Source organism: Bos indicus x Bos taurus, chromosome 6 (genome assembly GCF_003369695.1).
Source record: "Bos indicus x Bos taurus breed Angus x Brahman F1 hybrid chromosome 6, Bos_hybrid_MaternalHap_v2.0, whole genome shotgun sequence".
NCBI classification, from domain to species: Eukaryota; Metazoa; Chordata; class Mammalia; order Artiodactyla; family Bovidae; genus Bos; species Bos indicus x Bos taurus.
This window is the reverse complement of record NC_040081.1, coordinates 59113995-59127618: the sequence shown is the minus strand read 5'-3', so window position 1 is coordinate 59127618 and position 13624 is coordinate 59113995. Positions and strand designations below refer to the sequence as shown.

Genomic DNA, 13624 nt, shown 5'->3' with positions numbered 1-13624 from the left:
AACTAGACTTCAGGATTTCAATGTGTAAGCTTAATGTAAACAGAATGAAGTTAAACTACATTGGTTGTCCATACCCCATTCTTCTATAAGTTCATTTACTTACATCAGAAGTTAAGAGCTGAATCTGGCCTCCCAAAAATGTTTTATTTGATAAATTTTATTTCAAAATGTCATACAAAGAATTTTCTCTTTTTAAAAAGTTGGTAACATTGAGTGAATGAATAAATTTTAAAATCGGACTTTGTTGAAAACTCCAGATTAAACATTTTCTTTAAGAAAAAAAAAAATCAGATGATTTGACAACGTTTGGCTAGAACTTGACTAGTAGTACCTTAAATGGGTTATGAGCTTGTCTCTACCACAGTTGTCCTCAATTACTCTTCATCTTGTACCCTCTCTATGAAAATTTGATATTTTCATAGGCATACTTTAGCAGTAGGCGCACAAAAAATTTTTTTATAGATTCCTTAATTCCCTTTTTTTAAAATTTAGCACCTTAATGTTATTTCTATATAGTCTCTTTTAATACAATATGTATAACCCAAGACCATTGATTTTTATGTTTTTCTGTATTCTTAGATAAATTTTTGCCTTTTTAAAACTTTATGTTGAACTAGTACCATATCTAAATAATAGTAATGGAATATTTTATTGTTTTACAGCAAGTGCTATCACCTGTGTTCTTACTTGCTTCTGACTGTAACCCTAGCCTGCACCAGTATTACTTTTCTCATCCCAAGTGAAGAAACAGATTCAGAGTAGTTCAGATACTCTCTCTATAGAATTGTGTGTGTGTGCTTAATTGTGTCCAGCTCTTTCCAACCCCTTGGGCTGTAGCCCACCAGGCTCCTCTGTCTATGGTATTTTCCAGTCAAGAATACTGGAGCAGGTTGCCATTTCCTACTCTGAAGAGATCTTTCTGACCCCATGCATCAAACCTGTGTCTCTTGCATCTCCTTCATTGGCAGGTGGATTTTTTTTACCACTTCACCATCTAGAAAGCCTATCTGTATATAATTAGAGTGCCCCTTTTTTGAGTCACCAGTATATGCTAAGCAGATAGCCTAGGAAGTTTTTTATGGCTGTGGTGACTTTCTGTAGATGTATTGCTGAATTGTAGCTACAGCTTCTTTGTAGTGAAAAGTCCTCTAAAGACAATAAAAGTGTTTGAGAAAATGCTTCAGAATCACTGTTTGATTTTACTTTTTATACTGGGCCACTGTCTGCACCTGTGTACACTCTCCATTGCATAGTCCACAGAGTGCTGTTACTCTCTCGTGTTTTACGGGGTACTCTGATAGCTGAGTTACTTAGCAGCAATGGCTGTAGTTGTCAGAAAATTTGCCACATTTTACATTATAATTTTTTCATGTTAGCCAGAGATAGACAGGCATTTATATTTATTCCTCAATTTAAAACATTAAAACACAGTCATAATTGCTTTATTTTGGTTGGAGAAAATTTTTACAGAGAATTGTTCTGAATCGATTACGTTAATTAGAAACAGTAACAGAGTTGGTTACCTTTTCCAACTAAGGCTGAAGAAAAATAAAAACTAGGTGGCCTTTTGAATTTCTTTTAGAAAGCCACTGATAAATTATTAATACAGAATTTCTGATTTTTACCCATTCTTTTAATTAATACTTTATATATATATTTGTATTCAAACAATATATTAGGTAATAGCTCAATGAGATAATTTTCACTTAGAGATAGATTACCAATATAGGTATGTATCAGAGACACCAAATAGTTTTTGCACCAGAAAAAAATTACCTTCATTATCATCATATTCCAGTCTCACTCAAGGAACATATTTAAAAATCAAAAAAGGCAGGGGGTGAGTGGTAAGTTTTCATTTAGTTTTATTTCAGTAGTTACATGTGAAATAATCACCAGGCTACTGAAGTGGTTACTTTCAAGTAAAGTAAAATTTCCACTTTTTCTAGTGCTTGAAATTTAAGGGATAGATTGGTTTTTCTTTAAAAAGAAAATAAATTATGTTAGCTAGTCAGTTGAACTTACAAAAGGCAGCACTGTTCTTCATTGTAGTCATATTGCTTGAGAAAGACTTTGTCGAAGAAAATCATTTTTGTAGTTTTAAGTTTTAAACCTTGAATTTTCATTTTTACCTGTTTGATAAGTGTGCCTATCTTTTAACCACAAAACCCCTATCTCTGAAAATTAAAGCATTCTTTAAAAAAAGATGATACCTCCTCTAGTCTTTCTTTTTTACCTTGCTATCTTTTCCCATGAGTATGTATTGACTTTCTGGTATTACTTTAGACACACTGTATTTGAACATTTTAAAAATTGGAAGTTGCTTTTTGTTATTGTATTTGAACACTTTAGAAATTAGCAATTGCTTTTGGTTATTGTCTTTATTTTCCTAGGGAGTGTGTAACTTTTAAAACATTTCATGCACCATGTGGTTTTAGAATAATTCGATATATATTAATGTGGCTTCACTAGTGAAATGAAGGACATTTTTGTAATGTATATTGATTCAGGATAAGAAAATAGGCCCCTATCAAAAATGAAGTTTTGCTTTTTTGTAGTGTTCAGTTCACTTGACTTTATAGATCCTTGTAAGATTCATTCTCTTCTGTTAAAATGAATTTTTCTGAATCATGACATTCTTCAGTATTTTGTGCTCCAGTCAGGAGGGGATCATTGATTAAAACTTCATATACCGAAAAAAAAAAAAAAAACTTTCAGATATCAAAACCTTAATTGATATGGGTTTATGTTGGAGATGAAATTGTAGGGCAGAAGTTACTTGTAGGTCTTCCATTCACAGAATTTTTTCTAGGACTCTTAGGGAATGTTAGAATTAAATCATTATCTTCATATTTCTACAGCATCTGTGCAGATTGCAAGCAAGCAGAGAAAACAGGCATAAATTAACAGTTGAGAGGGAATGAAATAAGAGCAAAGGACCTGATGATCTAATGTGGAATTAAATCAACTTCTGCATAGTAAATGAGAGAATACAATATTTTAAAGTTTTCATCATTATAAGCAAAAATAGTGAAATTGCAGCTTCTTGGGACTATTTTATGTTATTTTTTTATAATCTGATGAATAAATCTCAGATTTTATTTATTTTCTTTTTTCTCTTAGAGCAATGATGGAGAAGAACGATTAGCTGTTGTTCGACTTTTAGCTAAATTGTTTGGCTCTAAAGATTCCGATTTAGCAACACAGAATCGTCCTCTGTGGCAGTGTTTTCTTGGACGGTAAGAGAATACAATTCTGTGGACTCTATGTTTTGGAGGCTAGTCAGTATGGCCCACCTGATTAAAACCACATATATCAAACTTCGATATATGTTTTTTTAATACCAATGTTACTGTCTCTCTCGGAGAGTAAACTGAAGAGCAGTTTTTTATGAAGAAAGCTTTTTTTTATTTACCCACATAACAGATTTTAATCTTTCTTGTGTGTGCTAAAATAATGTCATTAGAATAAACATTTGAAGATCTGCAGAGTCTTAAAATTTTTAAATCATGAGATTGAAGACATCATGGTCCAGTCCATGCCATATTTCACTCAAACAGTTTATTTATTTACTGGTGCTTATCCTTTAGATACATAGCTTATCTGGTAGCAAGATGTGTGTTTTAAACAATTCAGTATTGTCTGATTTTGAAATGGAAAATAGCACTGCTCAAAGCTTTTAATGTTCCTTCTAAAGAACTTGGAATTATTGTGTTCTATTCAACTTGATGGTAAGGTTGGAAAATCTATGAAATTTATTAAATTGCTTTCTTGTGTTACATTTACATGTTTCTTTACTTCAAACATTGATTAAAAAGTCAATTTTTATTATTAATATTCTAGAGAACATTTGAAATTCATCATTGTCTAATTCAACTGATTCAGGAAATGGGCTCCAAAATTTTTCTTCAAGTAAACTCACTATAATAATTGTTATAGTAATCCTGTGTTAAATACTAAAATAAATAAGAGACTTCCATGGTGGTCCAGTGGTTAAGAATCCACCTCACAATACAAGGGACACAGGTTCATTCCCTGGGTAGGGTACTGAGATCCCGTATGACACAGAGCAGTTAAGCCCCCGTGACTCAATGAAGATCCTGTATGCTGCCACTAAGACCTGAGGCAGCCAAATAAATAAATTACATATATATAACAAATTGGAGACACTGATATAATGATATCTTATTTGCCCAGAACAGGTCGTTTTGAAGGTCTTGAATATATTCTGACCATTTGATTAATTAAACTTGAATTTATAAGAATTTAGAGGGAATGAAACAGTTCTACTTGTCAGTACATAGACGAGTGTATCTGTCCTAGTGATTGACATTAATATATATAGAAAAACATTTAAACGAAAATGCAAGACTCCATTTTTCACTTGCATAACTTATAAAAACTAAATCAACAGTAAGAGGCTTCTTACACTGAAAATTTCACATTCACTAGTGTGCTAGTAATCGGTCTCTTATTCAGGTAAACAAAGAAGTATTTTTAGCATATCTGTTGTACTAGATTATTTCCCTTAATTATTTAGTAATAAGTGTTTTGATACTTGATCATGAATAGTACTACTCACTTTTCTCTGTTAGTTAGAAAATTATAAATCCTAAATGAAATATTTTATTAAAATGACAGTTGTCTCTGGATAAGAAAGTAGGCGGCCATGGATATTTATGTGTCTATTAAATAACTTTAGTTTTATTGGTTATTTATGAGATCACTTCAAAAATATACATGTTTTCAATGTTTAAAGTCACATTATCTATGATCAATTATATGCCAACAAAGCAGACAACCTAGAAGAAATTAACAAATCCCTAGAAATGTATTGTTTCCCACGACTGAACCAGGAAGAAACAGAAAATATGTACAAATCAATTACCAGTAATGAAATTGTGTCAGTGATTATTGTTGTTGTTTAGTCACTAAGTCGGAGAGGGCAATGGCACCCTACTCCAGTACTCTTGCCTGGGAAATCCCATGGATGGAGGAGCCTGGTAGGCTACAGTCCATGGAGCCGCTAAGAGTCAGACATGACTGAGCGACTTCACTTTCACTTTTCACTTTCATGCATTGGAGAAGGAAATGGCAACCCACTCCAGTGTTCTTGCCTGGAGAATCCCAGGGACAGAGGAGCCTGGTGGGCTTCTGTCTGTGGGGTCGCACAGAGTCGGACACGACTGACGCGACTTAGCAGCAGCAGCAGTCACTAAGTCATGTCCAACTCTTTGCGACCCCATGGATTGCAGCATGCCAGGCTTACCTGTCTTTCATTATCTTCTGGAGTTTGTTCAGACTTGTGCTCATTGAGTCGGTGATGCTATCTAACCATCTCATCCTCTGCCACCACCTTCTCCTTTGGTCTTCAGTCTTCCCCAGCATCAGGGTCTTTTCCAACGAGTCAGGTCTTTGCATCACATGGCCAAAGTATTGGACCTGCAGCTTCAGTCCTTTATTAGAATATTCAGGGCCTATTTCCTTTAAGATTGACTGGTTTGAACTCCTTGGTGTCCAAGGAACTCTCAAGAGTCTTCTCCGGCAATACAGTTAGAAAGCATAAGCATCAGTTCTCTGGCACTCAACCTTCTTTATGGTCCAACTCTCACATCCATGCCTGACTACTGGAAAAACCATAGCTTTGACTATACAGACCTTTGTCAGCAAAGTGATATCTTTGCTTTTTAATACACTGTCCATGTTTGTCATAGCTTTTCTTCCAAGGAGCAAGCATCTTTTAATTTCATGGCTGCGGTCACTGTTTTGGAGCCCAGAGAAATAAAATCTGTTACTGATTCTACTTTTTCCCTTTCTGTTTGCAGTGAAGTGATGGGACTGGGTACCATGGTCTTAATTTTTTGAATGCTAAGTTTTAAGCCAGCTTTTTCACTCGCCTCTTTCACCCTCATCAAGAGGCTCTTTAGTTCCTTTTCACTGTCTGCCATTAGAGTGGAATCATCTGCGTTGTTGATATTTCTCCTGGTAATCTTGATCCAGCTTGTGCTTCATCCTGCCCAGCATTTCACATGATGTACTCCGCATACAAGTTAAATAAACTAGAGTAACAGTATATATCCTTATCTTAGTCCTTTCCCAATTTTAAACCAACCACTTTATCCATGTCCAGTTGTAAGTGTTGCTTCTTGACCTGCATACAGGTTTCTCGGGAGTCAGGAAAGGTGGTCTGGTATTTCCATCTCTTTAAGAATATTGCACAGTTGATTGTGATCCACACAGTCAAAGGCTTTAATGTAGTAAATGAAGGAGAAATAGATGTTTTTCTGGAATTCCCTTGCTTTTTCTATGATCCAGTGGATTTTGGCAATTTGATCTCTGATCTCCCTGACTTTTCTAAACCCAGCTTGTACATCTGGAAGTTCTCTGTTCATGTACTATTGAAACCTGGCTTGAAGGATTTTGAGCATAACTTTCAGGTCAGTTCAGTTCAGTCGCTCAGTCGTGTCTGACTCTTTGCGACCCCATGAGCGTAACCTTAGCGTAACTGTCCAATAGTTTGAGCATTATTTGGCACTGCCCTTCTCTGGAATTGGAATGAAAACTGACCTTTCTAGTCCTGTGTCCACTGCTGAGTTTTCCAAATTTGCTGACATAGTGAGTGCAGCAATTTAACATCATCTTTAAGGATTTTAAAGAGCTCAGCTGGAATTCCATCACCTCCACTAGCTTTATTTGTAGCAATGCTTCCTATGTCCACTTGACTCCACATTCCAGGATATCTGGCTCTAGGTGAGTGACCACACCATCATGGCTGTCCTGGTCATTAAGACCATTTTTGTAGAGTTCTGTATATACTTGCCACCTCTTCTTAATATCTTCTGCCTCTGTTAGGTCCTAGCTCACTATTTGCAGATGACATGTAATACTACATAGGAAATCCTAAAGATGCCACCAGAAAACTACTAGAATTCATCAATGAATTTGAGTATGTTGTAGGATACAAAAATCAATAAACAGAAATCTTTGCATCTGAATACACTAACAGTGAACTATCAGAAAAATTAAGAAAATAATCCCATTTACAGCCACATCATAGAGAATAAAATACCTCAGAATAAACCTACCTAAGGAGGCAAAAGAACTGTACTTGGAAAACTGTAAGATACTGATAAACCAACTGAAGACGACACACAGAGTTGGAAAGATATAATTGAAATAATTAAATATTGTTAAAGGCAATCTACAGATTCATTGCAATCCTTATCAAAATACCAATGGCCTTTTTCACAGAACTAGGATGAATAATTCTACTAAATGGGAGAAGTTATTTCCAAATAATATACATGATAAGTTGTTAATATCTAAAATATATAAATACCTCATTCAAGTCAACATCAAAAAAGCAAGCAACCTGTTTTAAAAATGGGAGAGGATCTGATGAACATTTTTCCAAAGACGACATATGAAAAGATGCTCAACATCAGGGGATATTTGTATACCTTTGGCTAATGCATGTTGATGTATGACCAAAATCAAACCAATGTTGTAAACCGATCATCAATCAATTAAAAATTAATATATTTTTTTAAAAAGATACTCAACATCACTAATCATCAAGGAAGTGCAAATCAAAACCACAGTGAGATACCACCTCACACCTGTCAGAATGGCTGTTATCAAAACGACTACAAATAACAAGTGTCTGCAAAGATGTGGAGAAAAGGGAACCATTGTGCACTATTGGTGGCGATGTAAATTGGTGCCGCCACTATCAAAAACAGTATGGAGGTTCCTCAGATAATTTAAAATGACACTATCATGTGATCCAGGAATTACAGTCCTGGGTATTTATCTGAAGAAAACAGAAATACTAATCAGAAAAGATAGATGCATTAGCTCCATGTTCACTCTGGCATTATTTATAATAGCCAAGACCAGAAAGCAACCCAGCTGCCCAAACAGCAGATCAGTGGATGAACTAGATGTGGTATATACATACGTGGTGGAATTTTACTCTTCCATGAAGAAGGAAATCTTACCATTTGAGACAACATGGATGTCCCAAACAGAGAAGGACAGATACTGTATGGTTTCACTTATATGTGAAATCTAAAAAAAAAAAAAAAAGACCAAACAACAAAACAAAGACAGTTAAGGAGAACAAACACTTGCCAGAGGGAAAGGGAGGTGGGGGGTGGGGGTGGGGAGGAATAGGGTAGAGGAAATTAAAAGCTAAAAAATAAGTAAATCACATTATTTATGATTAATATTTTTAAATTGCCCAATAAATTTAAAATTTCAGTTACTCAGCTTATCCTTATATGAAGTTCTGAATCTACATACTGAGTTTCATGCTTATTAAATTCTTGCTGTAACCCTAACCCTTATGATTATACAGTGGAATTGAGAAATAGATTTAAGGGACTAGATCTGATAGGCAGAGTGCCTGATGAACTATGGATGAAGGTTTGTAACATTGTACAGGAGACAGGCAAGACCATCCCCAAGAAAAAGAAATGCAAAAAAGCAAAATGGCTGTCTGAGGAGGCTATAAATAGCTGTGTAAAGAAGAGAAGTGAAAAGCGAAGGAGAAAAGGAAAGATATACCCATTTGAATGCAGAATTCTAAAGAATAGAAAGGAGAGATAAGAAAGCCTTCCTCAGTGATCAGTGCAAAGAAATAGAGGAAAACAATAGAATGGGTATTCTAGAATGGGAACAATAGAATCATGCAAAGATGGGCTCAATAAAAGACAGAAATGGTATGGACCTAACAGAAGCAGCAGATATTGAGAAGAGGTAGCAAGAATACACAGAAGAACTACACAGAAAAGATCTTCACGACCCAGATAATCAGATGGTATGATCACTCACCTAGAGCCAGACATCCTGGAATGTGAGGTCAAGTGGGCCTTAGGAAGCATCACTACAAACAAAGCTAGTGGAGGTGATGGAATTCCAGTTGAGCTATTTCAAATCCTAAAAGATGATGCTGTGAAAGTGCTACACTCAATATGTCAGCAAATTTGGAAAAAGTCAGTTTTCATTCCAGTCCCAAAGAAAGGCAATGCCAAAGAATGCTCAAACTACCACACAATTGCACTCATCTCACAAGCTAGTAAAGTAACGCTCAAAATTCTCCAAGCCGGGCTTCAGGAACACATGAACCGTGAACTTCCAGATGTTCAAGCTGATTTTAGAAAAGGCAGAGGAACCAGAGATCAAATTGCCAACATCTGCTGGATCATGGAAAAAGCAAGAGAGTTCCAGAAAAACATCTTCTGCTTTATTGACTATGCCAAAGCCTTTGACTGTGTGGATCACAATAAACTGTGGAAAATTCTGAAAGAGATGGGAATACCAGACCACTTGACCTGCCTCTTGAGAAACATGTATGCAGGTCAGGAAGCAACAGTTATAACTGGATGTGGAACAACAGACTGGTTCCAAATAGGAAAAGGAGTATGTCAAGGCTGTATATTGTCACCCTGCTTATTTAATTTATATGCAGAGTACATCATGAGAAATGCTGGGCTGGAGGAAGCATACGCTGGAATCAAGATTGCTAGGAGAAATATCAATAACCTCAGATATGCAGATGACACCACCCTTATGGCAGAAAGTGAAGAACTAAAGAGGCTCTTGATGAAAGTGAAAGAGAAGAGTGAAAAAGTTGGCTTAAAGCTCAACATTCAGAAAAGTAAGATCATGGCATCTGATCCCGTCACTTCATGGCAAATAGATGGGGAAACAATGGCTGACTATTTTTCTGGGCTCCAAAATCCCTGCAGATGGTGATTCCAGCCATGAAATTAAAAGTCGCTTGCTCCTTGGAAGAAAAGTTATGACCAACCTAGACAGCTTATTCAAAAGCAGAGACATTACTTTGCCAACAAAGGTCCATCTAGTCAAGGCTATGGTTTTTCCAGTAGTCATGTATGGATGTGAGAGTTGGACTATAAAGAAAGCTGAGCGCCGAAGAATTGATGCTTTTGAACTGTGGTGTTGAAGACTTTTGAGAGTCCCTTGGACTGCAAGAAGATCCAACCAGTCCATCCTAAAGGAGATCAGTCCTGGGTGTTCATTGGAGGGACTGATGCTGAAGCTAAAACTCCAATACTTTGGCCACCTGATGCGAAGAGCTGATTCATTTGAAAAGACCCTGATCCTGGGAAAGTTTGAGGGCAGGAGGAGAAGGGGACTACAGAGGATGAGATGGTTGGGTGGCATCACCAACTCAATGGACATGAGTTTGTATAAACTCTGGGAGTTGGTGATGGACAAAGAGGCCTGGCATGCTGCTGTTCATGGCGTCACAAAGAGTCGGACACAACTGAGTGACTGAACTAAACTGAATACTGGTGGCTCAGCAGTAAAGAATTTGCCTGCCAGTGCAGATATGGGCTTGAACGCTGAATCAGGAAGATCCCCTGAAGAAGAAAAGGCAACCCGTTCAGTGTTCTTACCTGGATATCCCATGGACAGAGGAGCCTGGTGGCCTACAGTCAGTGGGGTGGCAAAGAATTGTACATGACTTAGCAACTAAATAGCAACAGCAAAAAGGGCAATTACAGGTTGGTTCCAGCCACATGAAACTTTTTTTTTGCTTTGAGGCAGTATGGCACATGGATTGTGTATACTTATTTCTGGGTCTGCCCTTGCTTTCTACCTCACATTCTTCTAGCATTTTTCTCCTGTAAACTTTTCTCAGATAGATTTTGTGCATTTTGAAATTTTGTTTTTTGTTTGTTTTGTGGTATAATTTTAAGCTACAATTTTTGGCTTTTCAACATACATAGTTTGGGTTGGGGGATGTTTTATACTGTTTTGTTTTAACATGGTGAAAATCCTGTTCTAAAAAATACTGTTGTGAAATTATGTATTTTTTAATTTATATTCTTCCTTCAGAATGATGTAACTGTCATTTTAATGACCACCGTATTTTCTAGTAAGTATTGGGAAAAAAAACTTTATTTTTTTAGTAGATATTTATGTACTGTTGATGTACCTTATTTGAAAATAGTTATTTTGCCTTACAACTAATATTTAGCAATCTTTTTCTGTATAGATTTAATGACATTCATGTTCCTGTGAGATTAGAAAGTGTGAAATTTGCCAGTCACTGTTTAATGAATCACCCAGATTTAGCAAAGGATCTCACAGGTAAGGTGGCTGGTCTATTGAAATATGAACGCAATCACACAAATATATTTTAGATGTGGCCTTTGACTTTAACTTGAGTTTTTGAATAGGTTTCACTCTGGCACTGTTTCAGGTCTCTAACAGTCATGGACTAGTAAGTGATTTCATGTTTATACAATAAAATTAAGTTTGAAATCTTCACACTGTAATCTTTTGAAATTTTTTGAAATGATAGTTTAAAGAAGTAGACTCTTCCTTTGAGTAAGTAGATAAGTGATTTCTTCTGAAATAGATTAGTAGAATTTCTCATTCTTCACTTGAAATAAAGCGTTTAAACCTACTTATTTGGTTGTAACAAATAAATAGCTTCTATCAAAATACTTGGGCTTCAGACTCAGTATAAGGAGTCTCAGCAGTAAAGAACCTGCCTGCTTTGCAGGAGACTCATGTTCAATCCCTGGATCAGGAAGATCCCCTGGAGTAGGAAATGACAACCCACTCCAGTATTCTTGGAAATACCATGGACAGAGGAGCCTAGCAGGCCGCTGTTCATGGGATTGCAAGAGTCTTACTCAGTGACTAAACCACCAGAATCAAAATACTGTTTACTGTGGGCTGCCTTGATGGCTCAGTGGTAAGGAATCCGCATGCCAATGCAGGAGACACGGGTCGATCCCTGACCAGGAAGATCCTACATGCCACAGGACAGCTAAGCTTGTGTGCCACAACTACTCAGCCTGTGCTCCAGAGCCTGGGAACCACAACTGCTGAGTCCACATGCCACAGCTGCTGAAGCCCATGCACCCTATAGCTCATGCTCCACAACAGGAGAAGCTACCACAATTAGAACTCAAGAGCTGCAACTAGAGAACAGCCTCTGCCTGCACAACTAGAGAGTAGCCTCTGCTTGGGCAACTCGAGAAAAGCCTGCACAGCAACAAAGACCCAGCGCAAACAAAAATACAAATAAATGTTTTACCAAATTTTTATCAATTTGTCCAAAAATAAACAAAGTGCTTGCCAAAAAGAGAGGAAATAACTTTTTTCGTATCATAATTATCTAAGATTTTTTTTAGCGGTCATAGAATGTTATTTTATATTGTGTAATGCTATAAGAATTTTTATTGTATTTTTTTTAGTCGTTTAATATGTATTGTATAAATCAGGTGCTGCTTTGATTTCAAATCAGGTACTGATTTGACTTTTCCATAATAGTTGGTATAAAATATTATTTATTAACATATAACTTTTCAGTAATAGTATGATATAGTTCATTTTGTTATTATGTAATGGCAACCTCAGAAATTAAATGATTTTAATTTATCCTCATTTTACAATTGTTCCAGTATATAGACATAAAAGCATTAGGTTGTTTTTTTTTTGGTCATTGTGAACATAATGAATATTATAGCTTATATTTAGCTTAATTTTTTCTGTTTCAGAATATTTGAAAGTTCGATCCCATGATCCAGAAGAAGCTATTCGTCATGATGTTATTGTTACTATAATAACTGCTGCCAAAAGAGACCTTGCCTTAGTGAATGATCAGCTACTTGGCTTTGTAAGAGAAAGAACACTGGACAAACGGGTAAAACCTGAGGAATTTTATTCTTTTTTAATTTACTAACCAGTCCATTCTGAAGGAGATCAGCCCTGGGATTTCTTTGGAAGGAATGATGCTAAAGCTGAAACTCCAGTACTTTGGCCACCTCATGCGAAGAGTTGACTCATTGGAAAAGACTCTGATGCTGGGAGGGATTGGGGGCAGGAGGAGAAGGGGACGACAGAGGATGAGATGGCTAGATGGCATCACTGATTTGATGGACATGAGTCTGAGTGAACTCCGTGAGTTGGTGATGGACAGGGAGGCCTGGCGTGCTGCGATTCATGGGGTCGCAAACAGTCGGACTCGACTGAGCGACTGATCTGATCTGATGTTTACATTGTTAGCAAAATACAATAGAAATCATTTTATATTTAAAGTTACCTTGAAAGTCAAATTTAGTTCAGTTCAGTTCAGTCACTTAGTCGTGTCCGACTCCTTGCGACCACATGAATCGCAGCACGCCAGGCCTCCCTATCCATTACCATCTCCCGGAGTTCACTCAAACATTGGATTCTGTAGGTTTTCATATCTTCAGTATGGGTTTTTAGCTCACCTTTACAAAACGAGCAGCAAAATTAAAGTTTTGTTTTACCTTTTCAGTTACATATGAGTTTCAGAATACTGATCATCACCATTTGTTTGCTTTATAGTTAGCATTTGCGGAAGTATCTGTCTTGGAATATCGTACTTCCTGTAAAAGTGGTGTTTCCATATTGCTATGCTAAGCTTAGAGTCTTTGATGTTTAGTCATTGCTGCTGCTGCTGCTGCTAAGTCGCTTCAGTCGTGTCCAACTCTGTGTGACCCTGTAGACGGCAACCCACCAGGCTTCCCCATCCCTGGGATTCTCCAGGCAAGAACATTGGAGTGGGTTGCCATTTCCTTCTCCAATGCATGAAAGTGAAAAATGAAAGTGA

At 36.7% G+C, this 13624-nt stretch overlaps 1 protein-coding gene across 2 annotated transcripts in view; it reads left to right on the top strand.

Annotated features, from left to right (window-relative positions):
• The window catches only part of PDS5A (PDS5 cohesin associated factor A), a 134079-nt gene that overhangs the window by 61282 nt on the left and 59173 nt on the right, over positions 1–13624 (top strand). For both annotated transcript variants that reach the window (XM_027544309.1, XM_027544310.1), the window contains exons 9-11: positions 3124–3239; positions 11030–11124; positions 12546–12691. In XM_027544309.1, the coding sequence (XP_027400110.1) occupies positions 3124–3239; positions 11030–11124; positions 12546–12691 (357 nt within the window). The remainder of the gene's footprint in view (positions 1–3123; positions 3240–11029; positions 11125–12545; positions 12692–13624) is intronic.